Source organism: Ambystoma mexicanum, chromosome 13 (genome assembly GCF_040938575.1).
Source record: "Ambystoma mexicanum isolate Mex_15411 chromosome 13, UKY_AmexF1_1, whole genome shotgun sequence".
Lineage (NCBI taxonomy): Eukaryota > Metazoa > Chordata > Amphibia > Caudata > Ambystomatidae > Ambystoma > Ambystoma mexicanum.
The window spans coordinates 660,715,272-660,736,474 of record NC_090938.1 but is presented as its reverse complement, the minus strand read 5'-3'; the positions used below and the strand labels follow the sequence as shown (position 1 = coordinate 660,736,474).

The following is a 21,203-nucleotide window of genomic DNA, read 5'->3' as shown; positions in this document are numbered from 1 at the left end:
ACAATATATACATATAGAAACCCTTGTTGAACAATGTCGCTAATTGTGATGCCTCAGTAACCATATATTTAGAGTGCATCAAGGTTAATTGATACTCATTTAGATACTACTCAGTTGTATCTGTATAGACCCAACATGTTTCGTTCCTTCCAAGATTCAAACTAGTTGTAGGAACTTCTTCAGGGGGATAGTTGAGCCAAGGCCTACGAACGCCCTTGACCTAATTGGTGATGGTATTAGATGGACACTTGAAGACTTGATGTTGACATAACAGTGTGAGTTTGCAGATGGTTTATACCTTTTGGGTGCATAATAGACGTGCCAAAACCACTTCGTTGGTGTTGAGTACCGAGAAGTGGATCCAGTGTGAACCGTTTCTCAGTGTCGGTTAAGCATCTTCAGGATACTGCACTTTGCTACTAAGTCGCAGTTCAAATTGGAACCTTGACTTGTGTCTCTAGTTTAAATACGTAATTTGTTGTGGTAGCAGTACTAGAGATGTTTCATGCGTGACATCAAGTGAGCAGGATTGTAGATCAAACTGCTAAACGATCCTGTGTTCTCTCAGTCTAACATGTAACTGTAATAGTCCCACTCTGGTGCTATGAGGGAATTCATAATGATGTATCTTTAGTTCCTGTACTTTATTGTTCCATTGTGATGCACTAGCACTTCTGTTAACTCGCTTTAACCTCTCAACTGTTGTATCGCTCCCCACAGTGTGATTCAGCCTACGGGCGCTGCTTCCACCACACCTCCACCCGTGGCCTGTGACAAGTCTTCCATCCCATGGCAATCCTCCGTTTAGCAAGCACATATGCTAGATCTTTCAGTTTATCAACATGCTTGAGTTTTGATGATCTGGGGAACCCTCCCAGCAAACTGGCCCAAGCTGTGTCTATGATCAACGTGACCCCTTTCTCGGCTAGCTTCTGTGCCACTTCTCACCAGAAACGCTCAATTACTGGGCATGACCAAAACATGTGTGTCATATCGGCTTTCTCCTCGTCACATTTGGGACATGCTTGTTGTCCAGCGTTCTCGAACTTGGATATCCTCATAGGCGTCATATATGCTCTGTGTTATATATAGTTGTATTTGTTTTAGTCTAGCATTCCTTGACACCTTCTTATGGTGTCCCAGTGCCCGTTCCCACATCCCATCCTCTATCGGGGTTCCCACCTCCACCTCCCAATCTAGTCTCAGCTGCATCAGGTCCTTCCCAACCTTAGACATCACCATCTCATACAGCCTAGAAATCTCATGCCTTCCATCCGATATATCATATATTGTTTCTATGATGGCATCTGGTTCTTCTCCTAACAGTTTCAGGCCACGTTTCCCGGATTCTCTGCACAATTCTGTAGTATGTGATGTACTGGCCCGCATGCAATCCTGTCTCCACCCCAAGGGTCTCAAAATCCAAAATGGCCCCCATCTGCCAGACGTCTCCTAACGTTACTAGCCCCACCGATTCCCAATGGGTCCTAAGTATCGCTCTTAACTGCGTATCTTCCCCTGCCAACGCGACTAGCGGTACCTGCGGGGAGCATGGAAATGGGTTCTCCATCATCCGGCACGCCCTACGCCACATCTGCCACCCGAGCAGCATCATCCTGGGCGCTCTCTCATTTCGGACTTGGGCAACCAGATCATCTCTCTTAAGTAAAATGGGGTACAATCATGTCCAAATAACCTAGATTCAGGGGTCACCTCGTCTGAAAGCCACTGAGCCACATATTGCAGCTGACTTGCTATATAATACACCTCAAAATTGGGCAGTTTTATCCCCCCTTTTTCGTAAAGGTTCTGCAGCTTCCACAGCGCCACTCTGTTCCGGGTACCATGCCACAAAAAATCCCTACACATACTGTTTAGCAAAAAACTTCTTGGGTATCATGTATGGGACATTGCTAAAACAATGCAAGAGCCTAGGCAGGACCACCATTTTTAGCATTGCACTCCGTCCCATCATTGACTAAGGGCAACTTGACCCAAAATTGCATACACTTCTCAATTTTCCTGAGTGCCACCTCGGTGTTGTGCTTGTGCTCCTCTTCCACCGTATGGGACACGTCTATCCCAAGATACCGGAAAGAACTAACCTCCCACGGTATTTGTAATACCGGTAGCCGCGTTTTAGAGGTTCCCTTATAGTCACCTAGCGGAAACATGCTGGATTTTTGGGGATTCACCGCTATCCCAGACAGTTCTGCATACCTCGCCATCACCTCCAGTATGTACTGGAGATTTTCTTCCGGGTATCTTAAGTATAGCAACAAGTCATCTGCGTATAAGGAGATCAGATGTCGTTCTCCTCCCACTTCAATACCTACCGTGTCGTATTGCTGTCTGAGGTATATCGCTAGGGGCTCCAGGGCTAGTATATAAAGCATCGGGGACCAAGGGCACCCCTGTATAGTGCCTCTACTCAGTTGCCACCTCTCAGATATTACTGCACCCGTTCTAACTCTGGCCAGTGGTTCACTATATAGCATCGTCACCACCTCATATAACCGGGCCCCATGCCATACTTCTCCAAGGCTGCCAACAACCACTACCACTTGACCGAGTCGAAAGCTTTAACCGCATCCAAGGATACGATCGCCATTTCGCCCTCAGCCGTACTACCCCATTCAATCACCCCTCAGAGTCGCCTCTGATTATGGGTTATATTCCTATTCGGGACATAGCCCGTCTGGTCCGGGTGTCTCCGCTTTCTAATCACTCTCTGCAATCTGTTTGCCAGGACGGCCGTCAATATCTTGCTGTCCTGGTTTAACATCGAGAGAGGTCTGTAGGAGCCGCAGCTGTGTGCGGGTTTATTAGGCTTGGGGAGCGGTATTATGACCGCCTCTCTGAGTGATTCCGGCAACCGTCCCGCCTCAAACGCTTCATTGAGCATATCCAACATCAGGGGGGAGCACCTCTTCCCTGTATGTCTTATAGAATTCACTCGGGAACCCATCCGTCCCTAGGGTCTTGCAAGTAGGTAACTGTCTCACCGCTTCTTCTAACTCCTCCAGGGTGATCGGTGCATCTAGCTCCTCGCTTTCCTCCTCACTTATCCTGGGTAGTCCTATATCTTCTAATGTTTCCAATATTTCCCCTCGGTTGCCCTCCCTCTCGTCTGCATACAGCACTTTATAATATTCTGCAAACTCTTCATTGACACCCTCTTGGGTGTCCACTGTGCTACCATCTTCCCTCATTATTGTCCTGATCGGGGGTCTGGGAGCCTCGCTCTTGTATAGCCACGCTAACAACTGTCCTGTTTTATCCCCTCCCGCATGCTGTCTCTCAATGTACTTCTTATAATTAAGGTTGCTGAGCCTCTCCCAGTGTTCCGCACATTTCTGTTGCAGCCCCAGTACCCGCTCCATATCTTCGCATCCACCCTTTAACACTCCCTCCAGCTCCTCTTCCGTCCGTCGTAGGTCAGTTAGAACCCCGCCCTGCCTACCCTTCGATTTTGCTATCGCAGCCCCTCTCATCACTACCTTAAAGGCTTCCCATAATGTACCTGCCGAGTCAACGCTACCCGTTTTCTCCACAAAGTAATTTGCAATCTCCTTCCTAAGATCCTCTCTAAAGACTGGATCCTTAAGCGCCTCAGCTCAATGGTGCCATGTCGGGATCCGCACCCTCGGGGGGCGGTACTGCCACCCCAAAACCAATGGCGAGTGATCAGAGTGGACCCTCGCCTTATATTCGACCTGAGTGACCTCCACCATCACATCCGACGTGGCAAAGACATAGTCCAGCCTCGTATGTAGCTGAGGGGCGGAGTAATGAGAGAACTGCCTTTCTTGGGGGTATCTAGTTCTCCACACGTCCGCCAGATGAAAATCATCTAGCAGTGTCTGCAGTGCTTTCGCCGCTGGGGAAGGCCTATCGATCTTGCCATCTGATCTACACAGTTAAAATCTCCACCACAAATCATGCGCTACCCATACATATGCCGAGGTTACCGCTCAAGGTCCTAAAGTATGCCCAACTCCCAAACTTTGCCTGCTCTCCGACCGTAGCATATTTAGTCCAACTGGATCTTCACTGCAATGTGGTCCCATCTGAGGTGCCAATTGTTGGAAAATACTTCGAGTATTCCTGCCTGTATTCAGAAAATAGCTTTAAGGCAAAAAGAAACGCCAGAACAGAATGTTGTTTTTTAAAACTCAAGAGACCGGTTTATTCTGCTGCATGGTTTCAAGCCACCATGTCAAACTCCCTTTCCCCCCACACTCCCTCAATTGACAAGAGGCACATCTTTATGCATTTAAAAGCCATATAGTATTACATCAGACCATTGACTTGAGGCTAAAATTGAACTCCAGTCGAAGGTTTCATCTTACTTCACCAAGCTATTCCTAGGCTTATATAACACTATGGGCCTGCTTTGAGAGCACGGGTGAACAGCTAAATCCTAAAAAGGACATTCTCTTTTTGTAGGCTAAGGGCTTCTTTAGAAAGAACATGTTCGCAGTAATCTGTTTAGAGAACCTATGTTAAACAACTTCCAAATCCTATCATTTTTATTACATATTACTAACACTTTTTTAGTATACTGACTGCACAATCTTTTGGTACTTTGGACTTCAAGTCCCAATATGGAATTCTTTGGTACACACTTTCTCAATGGCTTCAGGAACTTGCACCTCATGTTACAGCATGCCACGTGTCTCCTTTTCAATGTTTGTAAGAAATGGCCTTCACTCTCTGGCTAGCAGCCTCTCCTCTCTATCTCTCTCTCAATCACTTTGCGCTGGTTTATTGACTGGGGGCTTTCTGTCTGTCTTTAGATGTACCTTCTCTCTGGTGTTGGGGCATTCCTGACCCTTTTGCCTCCTCCCAGATTGTGCTCCCATGTCTTGCTTCATCAATTTGCATCTACATTCAGTGCCATTCACGCAGGAGGGCCATGTCTAGCGTTCACTTTGCCGCTTGTGTAGCAGACCACTCTTTTCCACTCTGTGGGGGCTCCTTGTCTCATCCCTTCTACTGCACAGGGAGTTCATGTCAGTAATTTAATATTTCTCCTTATTGCAGGTTTCGGCTGACTCAAGAGCTTTCTTCAAGTCTTCAAGATTTTTCTGCCTCATACTTTCTTATTCAACTGTATCACTTCCCATTCTGCAATAGTTCTTCTAGCCTGCATCCTGTGTCCCTGAACATTGGTGAGGAAAGGCTCCCGGCGTTGGGTTGATCTCGGTGTGATGGAGATCAATTCACTCATCGCCTATTCAGCTGAACGACCACTGTGTCTTCAAACTTTTCTTTTTAACATTCCTTCAGAATCTGTTCTTTCGCCTTGGTTTTATTATTTTCATATCTTTGGAAAGTGTTGGAGCCTTTTCATTTGGTTCCCTTTCCTTTAAAATGTTTCATTTCAGTTGTCTGGTTGTCATGATTTCTTCTGCATTTTAGAGGCCATTAAAACATAGTTCTTGGTTTTCTTACAAAAGCTTTCTCCTACCTTGTCATGACATAAATGTTTTCTTGCAAGCACTCTATTGAATCGGTATAAGTAGAACTGAAGACCTAGACGGCAGCTGTTTGCTGCCCTTCTATTGTGTCTGTTCATTGGCTATATCACAACCAAAAAACATTACATTGTTTAGCGTGCTGGTTTACATCTACTTCTCTGGCAGCTTCGGTGTGCAGTTTGATTTTATAAAATAAAAAATAAAACGTTAGCAACTGGCCTATACTGTTTTGAAATGCAGCTAAAGGCACGCATTCTGCCGGTAAGGACCACTGGGGCCATGCACGATTTCCATCATCCTACCTGCTGCAACACTGTAGTTTCAAGTGCTGTATTTTCTCTTGCTCTGTAGGTGATGGGACTATTTTTAAACTGCTTAGCATCAGCATCCTATGACGTCTTGGTACAGTTTAACAAACTGCATACTTATTTTGGCTGTTACACAAAGAACCACATCCAAAGTATTGCTCTTTGAAAATAAAGGACATGCATAATCTTAGATGTACAGAAACAAAGTACATATTTGTGCTCAACATACATGCTCTTCACTATAAACAGAAAGCCAGGCCTATTAGTTTGACAATGCTCATTTCATTTGTTTCACTTGATTAATATGCACATGCGGTTTGTAGTTCTGATGATTTAAGCAATTAAGTGGGCGCGGTAACATGGTGTAATAAAGCAGTTTTATTATTTATTGGAGGTACTGGCCCTTTATCAATCCCATGGGGTCTGCAGATGGTTTACCAAATCAAAATGTCAAGTTGTTAGCTACTGGTAATGCATTAATCACTAGCCCTACTTTGTGAATGCCTGTTCTCCACATGCACACCATTTCTTGCTTGCTAAGTGTGATTTTTGTCACGTGCCAGTTGCTAGTGGCCAGTGCAAATTTTGCGACCTGCATATCATTGAATGTAGAAACTTGTTTTTTCAGGTCACTCAGCCGACGAGTCAGATTGTAATGAACTGTGCAGACATTGATATCATTACTGCTTCATATGTCCCGGAAGATAATGAAGGTAAGCAGATGCTCATTTCATTAAACTGGTGCACTTTGCTTGTAAATTTTATTTATTGTGGCTAAAAGGTGGATGGGTTCACACGTTCCAAATGTTAATAAAAGCCTAATTTCGTTTGGTGCTCATTGTTTTATACACGTTCAGTAATCTGCCCATGAAGGACTCTTGTGCATGCAAAGACTTTTTCCTAATATTTAACAAAAACCCTCATAATAATTTTAAGCCATGTACTAACAACCTTCTGTTTTATAGCTCAATTTCAGAGTGCCTGATATTGTAAAAACGTGCTCATACAGATTTGGTTGCAGCATTTGTGGTGTTTCTGTACAAGCTGGCGTTCAGTTGTCTTGCCTTGGTTTTGCCATCATGTGTTACAATGCAACTTCATTTTGTATTTAATAGAAAGCTGTCTTACATCTCAACTGCTGCCAGTTGGAAAAATATGAACCATAACCGTCTGGAATTTTGCATCTCATGTACAGCATACAGTTCCACAATTTATAAACTCATACTTGACCGTGCTTTGAGAACCATTGTTCTCAATGTTCTTCAATTTACTACAATGTATGATTTTGTTATTGAAATATTGTTCTTAAAGTACAGTTACTGAACACTAACTTTTCTTCAGTGAGGATATTTTGTACAGACTGAGCTTTGTAAAATTCCCTGCTGCCATACTGAAACAAGAACACTTTCAAAAATTCTTTTGAGGATTTTCTGTCATTGCAGAAAACAATTCTGCAACTTAAAACCTTTGACAGATGTTGGCTGGACTTGCTTCCAGAATGTTTGGTCATTTTAGTTTTTAACCTCCAGTCTGCAACTAATGTGTCTGAATATTGAAAGATTGGTCAAATTGCTTCTGATGCTTGTTAATCTGCTTAGAACCATATGCTGTGCATGTGTCTCGGGAGGATAGCTCAGGGGCGGCGTGCTTGCCTTGGAAGCAAGACGATGCAGAGCAACACAGGTTCGATCCCCGGGTCCGCGCTTAGCAACCTCTGGATATTAAGCGCGTTATAAATAACCAATCACATAGTCTGACATCTAATGGTAATCGCGCACTATTGCATCCTTCTTTTGAGGATCGAAAGGGGACGTCGACATGGCCGTGCCTGTAACACTATCCCTAGTGTGACCTGTAGTGTACCCAAAATCCCTCACACATTGAGGTCCCTGAGATTGTTTTTTTCCGCCGAACTAGTTGGTCGCCATATGCGGAGCTTGAAAGAGTTTTGCTATTTCATAATTTCTTTGTCTCACGACCTTCGACTTCACATCTCGACAGCTGCTTCGTGGACCCCTTTGCCGAAGAAGTCTACAGCTTTCGGCGGCTCGTCCATCTGTCCATGCTGCCGACTGCGTGGCCTCGGCCCTCAGGCCAGGCCTATACAGTAGGGAGAGTGGGGCCCTGGGGTTTGATTCTCTGAGAGTGCATTTCCTTTTCCCCTCTTCCCCTTTCTGGTCTGGCTGTCACCCTTTACCTCTACTATGGAGAGGTCTCTGTTTAAATTTTGCAACAAGTGTCTTCCTCGTGTTCATGACTAGCAATCCTGCAAGTCTTGCAAACTTTTCATCCTAAGACGCTAAGGATAGGCGGACGAAACGGTGGGTGGCCTACACGATGCAGGCCAAGTGTGATTTCCCCCGTAGGTGCTGTCGGCGACGGCGAGGATTCTAGCTACAGCCATGGCTCCGATGTAGAGGCATGAGACCTTTCTGTGGAACCGTCCAATTCCCAGGGGCCCATCCCTGGATCCGACAAGCATGCGGCCGGCATTGCTATGGGGAGATTGCTCAGACCCTGGCAACAGGGGCACACCCACACCATCGAAAGCTAATTATTCAACTTCACGGTCTCCCTCGACGGATACGTCGAGGAAGCAGCAGACGGCAACCGGCCCATCGAGTTTCAATGGCACCTACCGATCATCATGATCAGCCGCCCTCCCCGCTACTGCCGAAGCGGTGTGCGTCCGGGCATTCCAGCCATAAGGGGGTCGCTTTTTAAAAAAAAAAAACCTCAGGCGCCGCCTAAGCGCGCATCAGACCCAAAGGTTTTGGTGGAGCCGAAAACCACGACGACTGTAGGTGCGTCGAAGTTTCCCTTTCAACTACCGGAGCTATGTGAGTCTCGCAAATATTGTTTCTGCAGCAAATAGGCCAATAAGCTACTCCTCTCGTCGAGAGGAGTATTCAGATGGGTCCCAGCCCCTTTCTACCACCAGTATCGAAGTCAGGCCGACAAAGGCGATCCAGACTTCGAAGTCATTGACGATTACTTCGAAATTGACGAAGCCAGTGGTAGTCCAGGAAAAGGTTTTTAAGCCTTTGCCTAAAAGATTTTTTTTAAGTCTATCAGCCATCTATGAAGATAATGAACAGCCTTCAGATGATAACAGACCACCATTTGGGCTACAATTTGTCTCCCCTAATGTGCCAGATGAACTGATCTCCGATGAGTTTAGATTAAAGGACTTATCATTCAGTCAGCCAGTGGGTTAGATAACTCGAGTTAGAATTTGGCAAGCCAGATCCTACTGAATATGCCGACTCCTCATATAGGAGATTAATGTGTAAGGTTATGGCATTAAAATCAGCTAATGTAACTTGTACATTGACCAGGTTTATGTTTACCCTTTGGGACTGGGTAGCTATGGCGGCTGACCACATCCCAGAAGGAGAGGAAAGAGGCGGCTTCCTGTCAATCATCAAGGATGGTACGGAGGCAATTGGTGAATGTCTCCAGTCCGGTCTGGATACCGCAGACAGCATCAGCAGATCCATGGCAGCTAGCACAGTGTTACGCAGGTTTGCCTGGCTGAGGGTGTCAGAGTTTGCACCAGATGTGCAAGCTAGACTACTCAAGATGCCCTTTTGATGACTCGAGGCGGTTTGGCAGCAAGGCAGATGAGTTTGGAAAAGCTACAGACCTCAAAGGCGGCGACTAAATCCCTTTCCGCTGCCATTGGACAGCCTCAACACCCCTACTCTGGCTCATCTTCCTAGAGGGTTAAGTCCTTTCGATTCTGTTCCTCAATTGGAAGAGGACAAGGACGAGCGGGTGAAAGAGGTCAGAAGATTTCCTCGTGGTGGCTGAGGGAAAGGTGCTAAGCCAACCCAAGCAACAGTAGTTTTACCATCAGCCGCAGTTTCAGCTGCCTCAAAAGAAAAGTGCAATAGAACATGTACCTGTAGCGGAAAGGAAGAAGGGTTGGTACTCCCCATACATTTAAAATCCCAAAAAGGGCGGAGGATTGAGACCCATCTTGAACTTAAGAAACTGAAGTTCCTCAGGAAGGACACGTTTAAGATGGTTACGCTTTCCCAAATCCTTTAAGCTCTCCAACTCCAAGACTGTATGGTATCATTGGACCTTCAGGATGCTTATTTTCATGTGCCTATCCATCCCAAGCACAGAAGGTACCTGAGGTTGGCGGTTCTCATTATCCGTTTTGAGTTCTGCCATTTGGGCTGACATCCCTCCCAAGGCTTTTCATGAAGTTAATGACAAGGGTGGCAGCGAGTCTCATGAGAGAGAGCATTCACGTCTACTCCTACCTAGACGATATTGCTGATCAGTGCTCGTTCACTCGAACAAGCATGGGAACATCTCGGCATAACCTGCTGCTCTCGCCACAGACTGGGTTTCTCCCTCAATTGCAAGAAGTCCCACATGATACCATCTGAAAGATTCCAATTTATTGGAGCAATCCTGGATGCTTCCTCAGGGGAAACCTCGCCTTCCGAGGTGAGAGCACAACACATTCGACAGATGGTTACCAAAATCCACAGTGCCCAGTATGTTCTGGCCTTCAATTATTTTATTTATTTTAGGTTGCTCGGTCAAATGGCATCCTGCATTTTCCTGGTGCCAGAGGCTCGCCTGAGAATATCTCTTCAATTGGCTCTCAGGATTCAGTGGTCCCAGTTTTCAGGCAGAATGTCGGACTACCTGAATGTTCCTGGCAGTCTCTCAGGACCTTCTGTGGTGGGTTTGCAAGGACAACATTCTTGAGGGAGAATCTTTTTGGCAGCCATGGCCGGAGATAACGGTAGTGACGGACGCCTTACTCACGGGGTGGGGCGCCCACACCAATGATCTGACAATCAGCGGTCGTTGGTCTCCATCAACCTTTAGGAGTTGAGGGCAATCAGAATTACGCTGATGTCCTTTCTGCCCTCTGTACGGGGAAATAATGTCCGGATAATGACGGACAACACAGTGGCCATGTACTATCTCAACAAGAGAGGTGGTGTAGGGTCACTACCACTGTGCAGAGAGCCAATGCTGCTCTGGGCAATTCAAAGAGGAATCTTTCTATCAGCAGTTCACCTAGCCCAGCGGTATTCAAACTGTGGCGCGAGCCCCACAGGGGGGCCACAGCCGCATCCCTGGGGGGCCGTGAGCCCAGCATGACATTTTTGAAATGGGCAGGGGCGGCTCACATTGTCGGGCTGAAATATGAAACTGTCTCGGGCACCAATGAAAAAGTAGCCCACAGTTGTAAATGGATATTCATTCCTTTAGTCAGACTGTTTGAATAGTACCCAAGGGGGCGCTTTGTGTTAAAATGTAAGTAAATTGTAATATTTATAGAATATTTATTCAGCAACAATGGTCAAAATGACTTAACTGCATAGTGAAGTAACTCATCAAACTGGGCCACATAGGCCGAAAAGGTGGCCCATTTTGACTGGCCCACACTAGCATTTTGCATTTTAGGTACAGAGATTGCCCTATATGCCAGTCCAAGCCTGGCGGCTCATCCATAATGGCGAGGGGGCACCCACTCAGTGGCCCCCTCACTCATTATGGAGGAGTTAAGGAGCCAGCCCAGTGAAACGATGAGCGCTCCCTCAGCTGTTTTTTCCAGCTGATGGGAGTGCTCCTGGGCTGGCTGAACTGTCAAAGGGAAACATTATCTCCCTTTGACAGATCAGTTCAGTTCCCCAGCCGCACATGCTCACTGAGCCATGCAAGGCTGGGGCGTTTTACTTCACCAGCATTGCATAGCTCATTGGAAATGCTGCCTGGGGCACTGCATGTCTATGTGCGAGGGGGAGCTCCTGCGCCTCCTCGCACATAAGGACAGAGAAGCCTGGAGCAGGCCAATGCAAAAGGTACGTTTATGTTCATTTTATTTATACATGTTTATGGATGTTTATGGATGCGTGTATGCTTTTGTTATGAGTGATTGTGTGTCTGTGTCCATTGAGCTGATTTTGGCAAGTGGTGGATAGAGGGGGTGGGAGGAGGGTTGTACAACAAGGGCATTTTAAAAATGCCTAAATGTCTTTGTTGCACAATCCTCCTACCCACCTGCCAAACTCAGCTCTCCTGAGGCGCTGTGGAACCCAGGGGACAAGGATGGGATCTTTTTACTGGACATCTATCATAGATGTCCAGTAAAACATGTCATGCCTGGGCCCTTCAGCACCAATTGCAAACTGTTTGGCTATTTACCCATTTTTTTAAAGTATTTTCTACAATACAATACAACATTTTAACCCATTATTAAAAAAAAAATTCAGAATAGATTGGTTTGGGCTCCCTCACTTCACTCGGTCGCTATTGCCATTTTTGGGGGGGGGGGGGGGGCGGCCTGCCCAAATTTTGCTCAGAGGGGGGGGGTGTCATGATTCCCCCCAGGGAAATGCCAGCGGGCCCAAGCTGGGGCCCTTTGGACACAGTCCTGGCTCATGTTGGACCCCTGAGCTAGACATGTGTTCAAGTGTTTTAATGTGCACTTACCTGATGCAGACCATGCTGCTACATCCAGGCCCTCTTGAGGACTGAATGGAACTACTTTACCTGTGGGACTACTTTCCACCTGGGTGTGGTCGGGGAAGGATACATACCTGATCGGTGGAAGGATACATACCTGGAACTTCTTCCAAAGCTATTTAAACCACGCCCGATCAGCAACTCACGCTTCGCGTTGTTCTGCTCCTCGCAGCTGGACGCTCACCGTGTCAGCTCCTGCATCTGGACTTCAGCCACGCCTGTCAGCATCCTGGGTCACCTGCAAAGGGAGATAAGAGAGAATTGGAGAGAAAGAAGACCTTACCTGCTAAAGCTGCATCACGGAGACATCACACCGACGATCCTGAAAGGGAAGACATCATTTTTAAAAGAATTTCGCTTCGATCGCTGCAGCGCTGCATTTCACTCACCTTTCCTGGGCACCTCCATCTTCAACAGCGATCATCTGGATCCGCAGCCACTTCCCAGAGCCTAGAGAGAAAAAGACAAGAACACAAGGTGAGAGAAGGAAGGGAATAGGAAAAGCTCAGTTTCCTTCTAAGACTTACCTGTTGGGTCATTCCCATTTCATTTCGGGTCCTGCCGCTTCCTGGCATTCCGGACCCCGGCCCCTATGGGGAAAAAAGACAAAGACATTGAATGAGCGAATGCAAAGACATTACCTGAACGCTCATCCAGAACTTACCTGTCATTTACTGGAACTGCACGTTTCACTTCGGGTCGGCGCCATATCTACGTCATTCCGAACCTCGGCCCCTAAGGGGAAAAAGACATTAGCGTTAGCGCTTGCTGCAATAAGACAATGAACATTAATATTAAGCTTGAACTTTTGAACTTGCAACAGAACTCTTTCAGCGCCTCACCTGAATAGTCAAGCTTATTTTGAACTCCCATCAAACCTCAATCCAGTGAAGTGACTGGGTTTCAACGCGCCCCTGCATCAGAAGCAGGATGGAGAACTCATCCTTCCAGACCCTAAGGTGAGACTTCACGGGGAATCGTGGAAGGGGATCGTGGAGGGTTGGAAGGGAGTGGGAGGCTTGAGCATTATTCCGTCAGTAGGTAATACTCCCTTTTCACGCACGGGGGAATATTCCTGCGAGCCAGAAAAGCCAGAGTAGAGGGGCCCTTCACCATTGAAGAAGCATCAGCACTCGAAGCCAGACCTGCGCCTCCGTGGGAATCAGGTGAGCGTGACAGGGGGGGCGGGCAAGACCAAAAGAGTTTGAAGACCACTGACCTAGCCGGAGAAGAGAACACAGCTGCAGATGCTCTGAGCAGGCAGTGCAGAGACTCCCACAAGTGGGAACTAGCTCAGGAAGTCCTTCAAGAGATTTTCACCCTTTCTGGAACCCCTCATGTGGATCTGTTCGCGACCAGTGTCAACCGGAAGTGCAAACTGTACTACTCCAGGGAATTTCCTCCCAAGAGGAGTTCTAGAGGACGTGTTCATAGTGGACTGGGATTTTCCACTCCTGTAAGTTTTCCCCCCAGTCCCTGTCATTTCTCGCGTGATCAGGAGGTTGAGAAAGTTCGGGAAATCCATGATCCTGATTGCCCCAAATTGGGACAGGTGGACGTGGTACCCTGACCTTCTGGGCATTTCCATCTGCCCTCTGATGCATCTTCCACAAACAGAGGATCTTCTCTCGTGAGAGGAAGGTTTGGCTCATGCATGGTTTCTGTAGGGCTGAGATTCAAGGATTGGGACCTCCCGGATGACGTAATGGAGATTTTGCTTTCGGCCAGAAGGCCAGCAATAAAATCTTTGTATCGCTGTCATTGGAACAAGTACAGCAGCTGGTGCAGGGTTAAGAAAGTGGATCCCTTTCTATGTGACACACCTATGGTGCTTTCCTTTTTGTTGGATTTGGCAAATCTGGGGCTCCAGATTGCAACAATTAAAGGTTAACTGGCAGCGCTGTCTATTTTCAAGCGCTTTTCAGAGGAGGATTCCTATTTTAAGATCAATTCTTAAGGCCTTACTAATGTATTTCCTCCAGTTCCATTCATTGTCCCTGTATGGCATCTCAATCAGATTTCTAACATGCATTCTTTTGAGCCTTTACACTCATGCCTGTTAAGACTTTTAACATTCAAAACTGTTTTGCTTATTGCAATAACCTCAGCCCGCATGGTAAGCGAGTTGCAGGCTCTTTCCTGTAAACCTCCAGATAGTTTTCCATAAAGATAAGTTTACTCTCAAGGTGAAACCTTCTTTCTTACCCAAGGTAGTTTTTGACTTCCACTTGTTGCATAAAATCACTTTACCAACTTTCTATCCACCTCCCCATCCGGGAAAGGAGGAGGAAAGATGACCTAGACTGGACCCAAAAAGGGCTCTCAGTTATTACATATCTAAAAAGGTGAGATTTCGCCAAAATGACCAATATTTCATTGTCTATACTGGCCCCAAATTGGGTCTAGCTGTTATAAAACAAACCATATCCAGATGGATCATCCTGGCTATTGTTGAAGGTTAGAGATTAGCGGGCAAGGACCCGCCGGAAGGCCTAAGAGCACATTCCACAAGTTGACCTCCTCAAACCCCCCTTGTTTTTTTGCATATTTAAGTAACTTTGGGTCTCACCCTAAGTTACATGTGGAATCCAGACGTGAACCCCTTGCTCTCTATTCTTAGAGAGGCACAGCTCCACCCTACCAATGAGGTCCAACCAGACCAAAACACGTGTCTGGGGTTGCTGTTGGTACTCTTGTTCAGAGGAGAATTGCTTAGCATTTCGGTGCTGGACTGCCCTAGGGCAGGACAAAGACTGATATGTTTTAGATATTTCTCCTCTGTGAAAGAAAGTGAGGTAAAGACTCTGGGTAAGTCTCTCGTAACCGGGACTAATGTCCGGCAGAGGGACTCCAGGACCCCTCCTTGTTTTTTAGCTTATATAGGTATGTCATAAGCTTATCACTAATGTTATGGGGTAATGTCATAATGGTAGGTGGTACTTTCCATTACGTGGCATATTTTTTAATAACTGAAAGCAGCTGTCTTCCGATTCCATGCAGTTACATGAACTGAGTACATTGTGTTGCAATATCGATAACTAGCATTGGTGAAAACTGTTTTCTGATGTTTGTTAATCTGCTTAGAATCACATGCTGTGCATAGGTCCGACATCCAGTGGTCACTGCGGAGTATTGCATTTTGTTTTTCGTAGTCGAAAAGGGGACGTCGACAAGGCGTGTCTGTAACACTATCCCTATAGTGACGTGTGTTGTACCCACAATCCCTCACGCGTCGAGGTCCCTCAGATTGTTTTATTCCACCCAGCTACTGGCCGCCTTTACGCGGAGCTCCTCGAGAGACATTGCAGATTTCATCTCCTCGACCTTTGGTCGTTTTCCTATATTAATATAGAACATATCGATCCCCCCCTCGACGCTGTTGTGAAGCTGTCTCCGCCGAGCAAGATCTTCGACGGAGGGGACGAGCGGAGGAGATCCTTCGGCGTTGCCGAACACGTGGCCTGGCCTCGCAGGCCTAAAACAGTAGGGAGAGTGGGGGTCGTGGGACATCTCTAATTCTTTTCTGAGAATGCCTTTCCTTTTCCCCTTCCTTTCCCTTGGGGTGGTTATCACGTTTTATTGCCTCGGCTATGGAGAGGACACCCTTTAGGTTTTGCCCGCTTTGCAAGGGCAAGTTTACTTGGAAGGACAAGCATTCACGGTGTAACCGCTGCTTGCCCCTCTATCACAAGGAGGAAGGTTGCATGGCTTGTCGGCTTCTTAAGCCGAAGACTCTAAAAGACCGTAGGGTCAAAAGGTGGGCGGCCTACGCGATGTCGAAGGCCGACGCTCCACCCACCGTCGCTACCTCCGACAGTGACGAGGAACGTGATACCACGACCTCCGCTACGGAAGTCGTAAACCCCCCTAGAGAGCGCGCACACGCGCTTCGTCGTCTGTCTCCGGCCCCGACGGGCTCGGCTCACGCCCTGCTTATGGGGATGAACACCCCGGCGACACTGACGCACACAAGACCACACATAAGCACACAACCCATGGCTCTTCTTTGCCAAAGGCAAAGAGAGCATCAGCGCCCAAGGAGACGCAGGTTTCACCGGCGGCCTCCTCGGACCGTTCAGGTTCGAAGCCCCTCTCGCAACCGCAGCCGCGACCAGCGACTGGGCTTTCGGCAAATAAGGGCGCCGCCCCCCAATCGGCCGGAGCGCATCAGCAGAAAGCGCATGCCGCCGTAGACGATCGACACCCATAACGTCGAAACCACAGCTCTCCGCTGACAAACGAGTCGCTGAGAGCTTGGCGAGGATCGTGGTAGCCGACGCCCACAAGCGTACGCCGAAAGACACGTCGAGCGCTACGCAAAGGTCGAAAGACACGCCGAAAACACACGGACGATCTCCTTCAGTCGAAGGGATTCCAAGCACACCTGAAGGCTTTTCAGAGGGCGAAGGGACACTTTCCTCGACGTTATGGGAGAGGTCGAGCCGTTTTCAGCTACAAGACACCAATTTTCCCCCGCTAGACTGCTCAGGGGTACCCCATGAAACCATGGAAAGGCTCCATCTCTGCATGGAAAGAATGGAGAGGTTTATGAATGCCCAAAACCCTCCCACTCCAAAGAGAATAAGAGAAGGGCCTCAGGAGGACCCCAGGGTCAAAATTCCAAGATTAGTCAATCCCCACCAGGACACAGCCTCAGACTTCCACAGTGTGTATGACCTCACTGGGGAAGAACATTATTTTGAGGAAGAGGATGATTTTATGGACGAGGAAGACGGACAGAACCAGGAGGAAGGTCTGGAAGACAGCCCAGACTTGGTAGGAGAAGGCTTCGGAGAAAATCCAGAAGAAGGACCTTCTCACCCCTGGCAATCACCATCAATATATTCCGACACTGATGTCCTGAACCTAAATCCTCCTGACATTTCACCTGTTAGAAACATGTCTCCCATTGACGATCAACCCACATTTAATGCCCTGTTGCGCAGAGCAGCAGCACACTTCGAACTGGACACTGGGGAGCTCTCCCCTGAATTAGACTTTGTAGAAAGGGTAATTAAGCAGAAACCCCCGGTCAGTCAGACAATTCCCCTCCTCGCTTCAGTGAGGAGAAGAATCATCCCTTCGCTGTCCACACCCGCACTAATCAGAGGGGTCAATCCTAGAATTGAAAAACTTTTCACTCCTTCACCCTCAGACCCGCTGTACATCAGGGGACATTCCATTCCGGATTCCCTGGTGGTAACCAACACAAGAAAGAGGGCAGGGGTACCACTTTCCACCAGTGAGGCACCACCTGACAAGGAGGGCAAGCGCTTATATGCCCTTGCAAAAAGAATTACATCCTCGGCCGCCTTTTCGGCAAGAATTGCCAACAATTCTTTGCTCGCTAGCTATGCGGACGCGCAGTGGGCCAAACTGCGCAAGGACGCCGAAGAAGCGCCGGAACCATTACGTACACGCCTGCTTTCAACTATTGGCGAAGGAACCCAGGTCAACCAGAGTATTGTAAAGAGCTCTCTGGATGCGGCAGAAACTGCGGGACATTCCCTAGTTCAGGGAATAGTCCTAAAACGACACGTATGGCTGCGCAACTCAGGGTTCAAACCGGAGACACAGGCGTCTTTAATAAATAAACCTGTTGAAGACTCAAACCTCTTCGGGAAAGCGGTGGATGAGGCTCTGGAGATGGCTAAAAAAGAGTTTGATACAATCAAAACTCTTGACCAAATCTCTAAGCCCGCTACCAGGCGCGGCTATGGCAATAAACGCTTTTTTCGTGGCCAACGCCAACAACAAAACCAGCAGCAACAGTACCCTGCCACCAGTTTCCCGACCAATAGTGGCCAGTACAGCCAAAGAGGACAGCGCCAGGGCAAAGGAAGAGGGCGAGGATCCACCCCCAGAGGTTCCCAAGCCCCTAACAACACCAAGTGACGCGAAGATTCGCGTCCCCTCACATGCAACACCGGTCGGGGGCCGGATAACATCCTTTCTTCCAGCATGGGAGGGTATAACGTCAGACCGCTGGGTACTTTCCACCGTAGCCCACGGATACTGCATCGAATTCAACAGTTCCCCAACATACAAACCCCCGAGGGGACGACGCAGGTCACCGGAACATCTTGCCATCCTTCTACAAGAAGTACAGCAACTGCTGGAAAAAGGAGCCATAGAGGTCGTGCCTCTATCTCAGGTAACGGAAGGTATTTATTCAGTGTACTTCCTTGTACCCAAAAAGGATCTAACCATGCGCCCTGTATTAGATCTGCGCCCAGCGAACAAGTTTATCAAACCCCAAAAGTTTTGCATGGTGACCCTACAGGAAGTGATCCCACTGCTATCGCAGGGAGATTACATGACAACATTGGACATGAAAGATGCATACTTTCATATTTTAATGTTGCCAGCGCACAGAAAATACCTCCGGTTCATGATAGAGGGCAAACACTACCAGTTCAGAGTGCTACCCTTCGGCATACCATCAGCACCAAGGGTATTCACGAAGGTACTGGCAGTGGCAGCGGCCCACCTGCGCAGGTTGTCCATCCCAGTTTACCCTTACCTCGACGACTGGCTCATAACAGGGGATTCTTAAGAAACATGCTTCTCCAATACCCAAAAGACTGTAGACCTTTTGTTCCAGTTGGGCTTCTCCATCAACGAAAAGAAGTCCAGCCTAGACCCCAGCCAAATCAAACAATTCCTAGGGGCTCTAATTCAAACAAAGGACGGCCTCGTCTTCCCCTCCAAAGAGAGGGTCCAAAACATGTTTCAGATCCCTCAATATGTGTCCGGTCGAGAGGTGACGGTACGCAAAGCAATGCGCTTGCTAGGCATGATGGCGTTGTGTATTTATTTGGTACCTCACGCGCGCCTGCGCATGCGCCCAATGCAGGAGTGGCTCAGCCAGTGGTGTCAGGCCAGCGGACTATGGGACGACCTAGTGGTGGTCTCGCAGGCCTTAGTTCTCTCGCTACGGTGGTGGACAAAAGAAAACCTAGAAAAAGGGAAACCCTTTGCCACACCCGCGGCGGGAGCCACTCTAACCACAGACGCATCCCTTACAGGATGGGGGGCTCACCTATCCCATCAAACTGCTCACGGAGAGTGGACTCTGAACGTAGCATCCAAACGCATCAATCTTCTGGAGCTGCTAGCGGTGTTCAAGGCGCTAAAAGCCTTCAAGGAACACCTACAAGGCAAGACAGTGATGGTCCTTAAAGACAGCACCACAGCCATGTATTACATCAACAAACAGGGGGGAACCCACTCTCCAGGACTGTCCAAACTGGCCCAAAACATATGGAAGTGGGCTCTCAAACAGAATATGTTCCTTCTGTCACAACATGTACCAGGGGAACTCAATCTGCTGGCAGACAAACTCAGCAGAGACTTCCCCCTGCCCGAAGAGTACGAATGACGACTGCACAAAGACATCGTCTTCGACGTCTTCACGCAATGGGGGTTCCCAGAAATAGACCTGTTCGCAACCCTGGAGAACTCACAATGCCAAAGTTACGCCTCCAGGTACCCCCAGAACCAATCCAAGGGGAACGGTCTGTCGATTCAATGGTCAGGGAGATTTGTTTACGCTTTTCCCCCTACTCCCCTTCTCAACAAGGTAGTGCTCAAGATGCACCAGGAACAAGTAACCATGATACTGGTGGCTCCAATGTGGGCCCGACAGCCATGGTTCGCTCACTTGATGGAGATGTCTCTATCTCCCCCAGTGAAACTCCCCTGCCCGTACAACATGCTGTCACAAGACAAGGGCAGGACTCTGCATCCATGCCCCCAGAACATGAATTTAGCAGCCTGGCTCCTGAGATCATAGAATTTGGACATCTACAGCTCCCACAGAGATGCATGGACATCCTCAGGGAAGCCAGAAAACCTAACGCTCGCCACTGCTATTCTAGCAAATGGAAGAGATTTGTCATTTGGTGCAGAGGAAAGAGCATCAACCCAATTGACTGCTCTCCCACACATATTATTCTATACCTGACCCATTTATTGGATTCAGGTCTAGTGTTCAATTCCATTAAAGTCCACCTAGCGGCACTTTCTGCATACACCACTTCCCAACTTAAAGTGTCGTAGTGGAAGATCCCTGTTATAAAGGCCTTCATGGAGGGAGTAAAGAGAATACACCCCCCGATAGCTGACCCAGCTCCCGGAAGGGACCTTAACGTGGTACTTACCAAACTCATGGGCTCACCATTTGAACCCATGCACAAAGCATCTCTTAAACACCTCACTCTTAAGACTGCTTTTCTAATAGCTATCACCTCCATCAGGAGAGTAAGTGAACTACAGGCTCTTTCTGTTCTAGACCCCTTTGTTACAGTTCACAAAGATAAAGTGGTTCTACGCACTCACCCAAGGTTTGCTCCAAAATTCATCTCAAAATTCCATGTAAACCAGTCTATAGAACTACCAGCGTTCTTTCAAAATCCTTCCAACTTGGGAGAAAGGACTCTGCACACACTAGATGTGCGCAGAGCGGTCATGTTCTACATGGAAAGAACCAGACCACTGAGGAAGACTAATCAGTTCTTCGTCTCGGTGGCAGCAGGAAGAGAAGGGGATGCAGTTTCAAAGTCCACTATTTCTAGATGGATTGTTCAATGCATCACTCTCTGCTATACTCTTGCTAAGAGAGAACTGCCCTTTAGGCCAAGAGCACATTCTACTCGAGGCACGGGGGCGTCCATAGCATTCATTGCAAATGTTGCCCTTGAGTCCATCTGCAAAGCGGCTACCTGGAGTTCTGTGCACACCTTTACAAAACACTACTGTCTAGATGCACACTCTAGATCTGACTCCCAGGTGGGACAGGCAGTATTAAGACATCTTTTCTCTACTGTTCCTTCTCATAACCCACCGCCAACTCCGGGTACTGCTCGCTAGTCTATGCACAGCATGTGATTCTAAGCAGATTAACAAACAT

General features: G+C 47.8%; 1 protein-coding gene across 1 annotated transcript in view; it reads left to right on the top strand.

Moving 5' to 3' along the window:
- Positions 1 to 21,203, top strand: part of NPEPPS (aminopeptidase puromycin sensitive) — a 1,690,513-nt gene that overhangs the window by 127,291 nt on the left and 1,542,019 nt on the right. Inside the window, exon 2 of the mRNA XM_069634659.1 lies at positions 6,420 to 6,504. Coding sequence (XP_069490760.1) covers positions 6,420 to 6,504 — 85 coding nt within the window. The remainder of the gene's footprint in view (positions 1 to 6,419; positions 6,505 to 21,203) is intronic.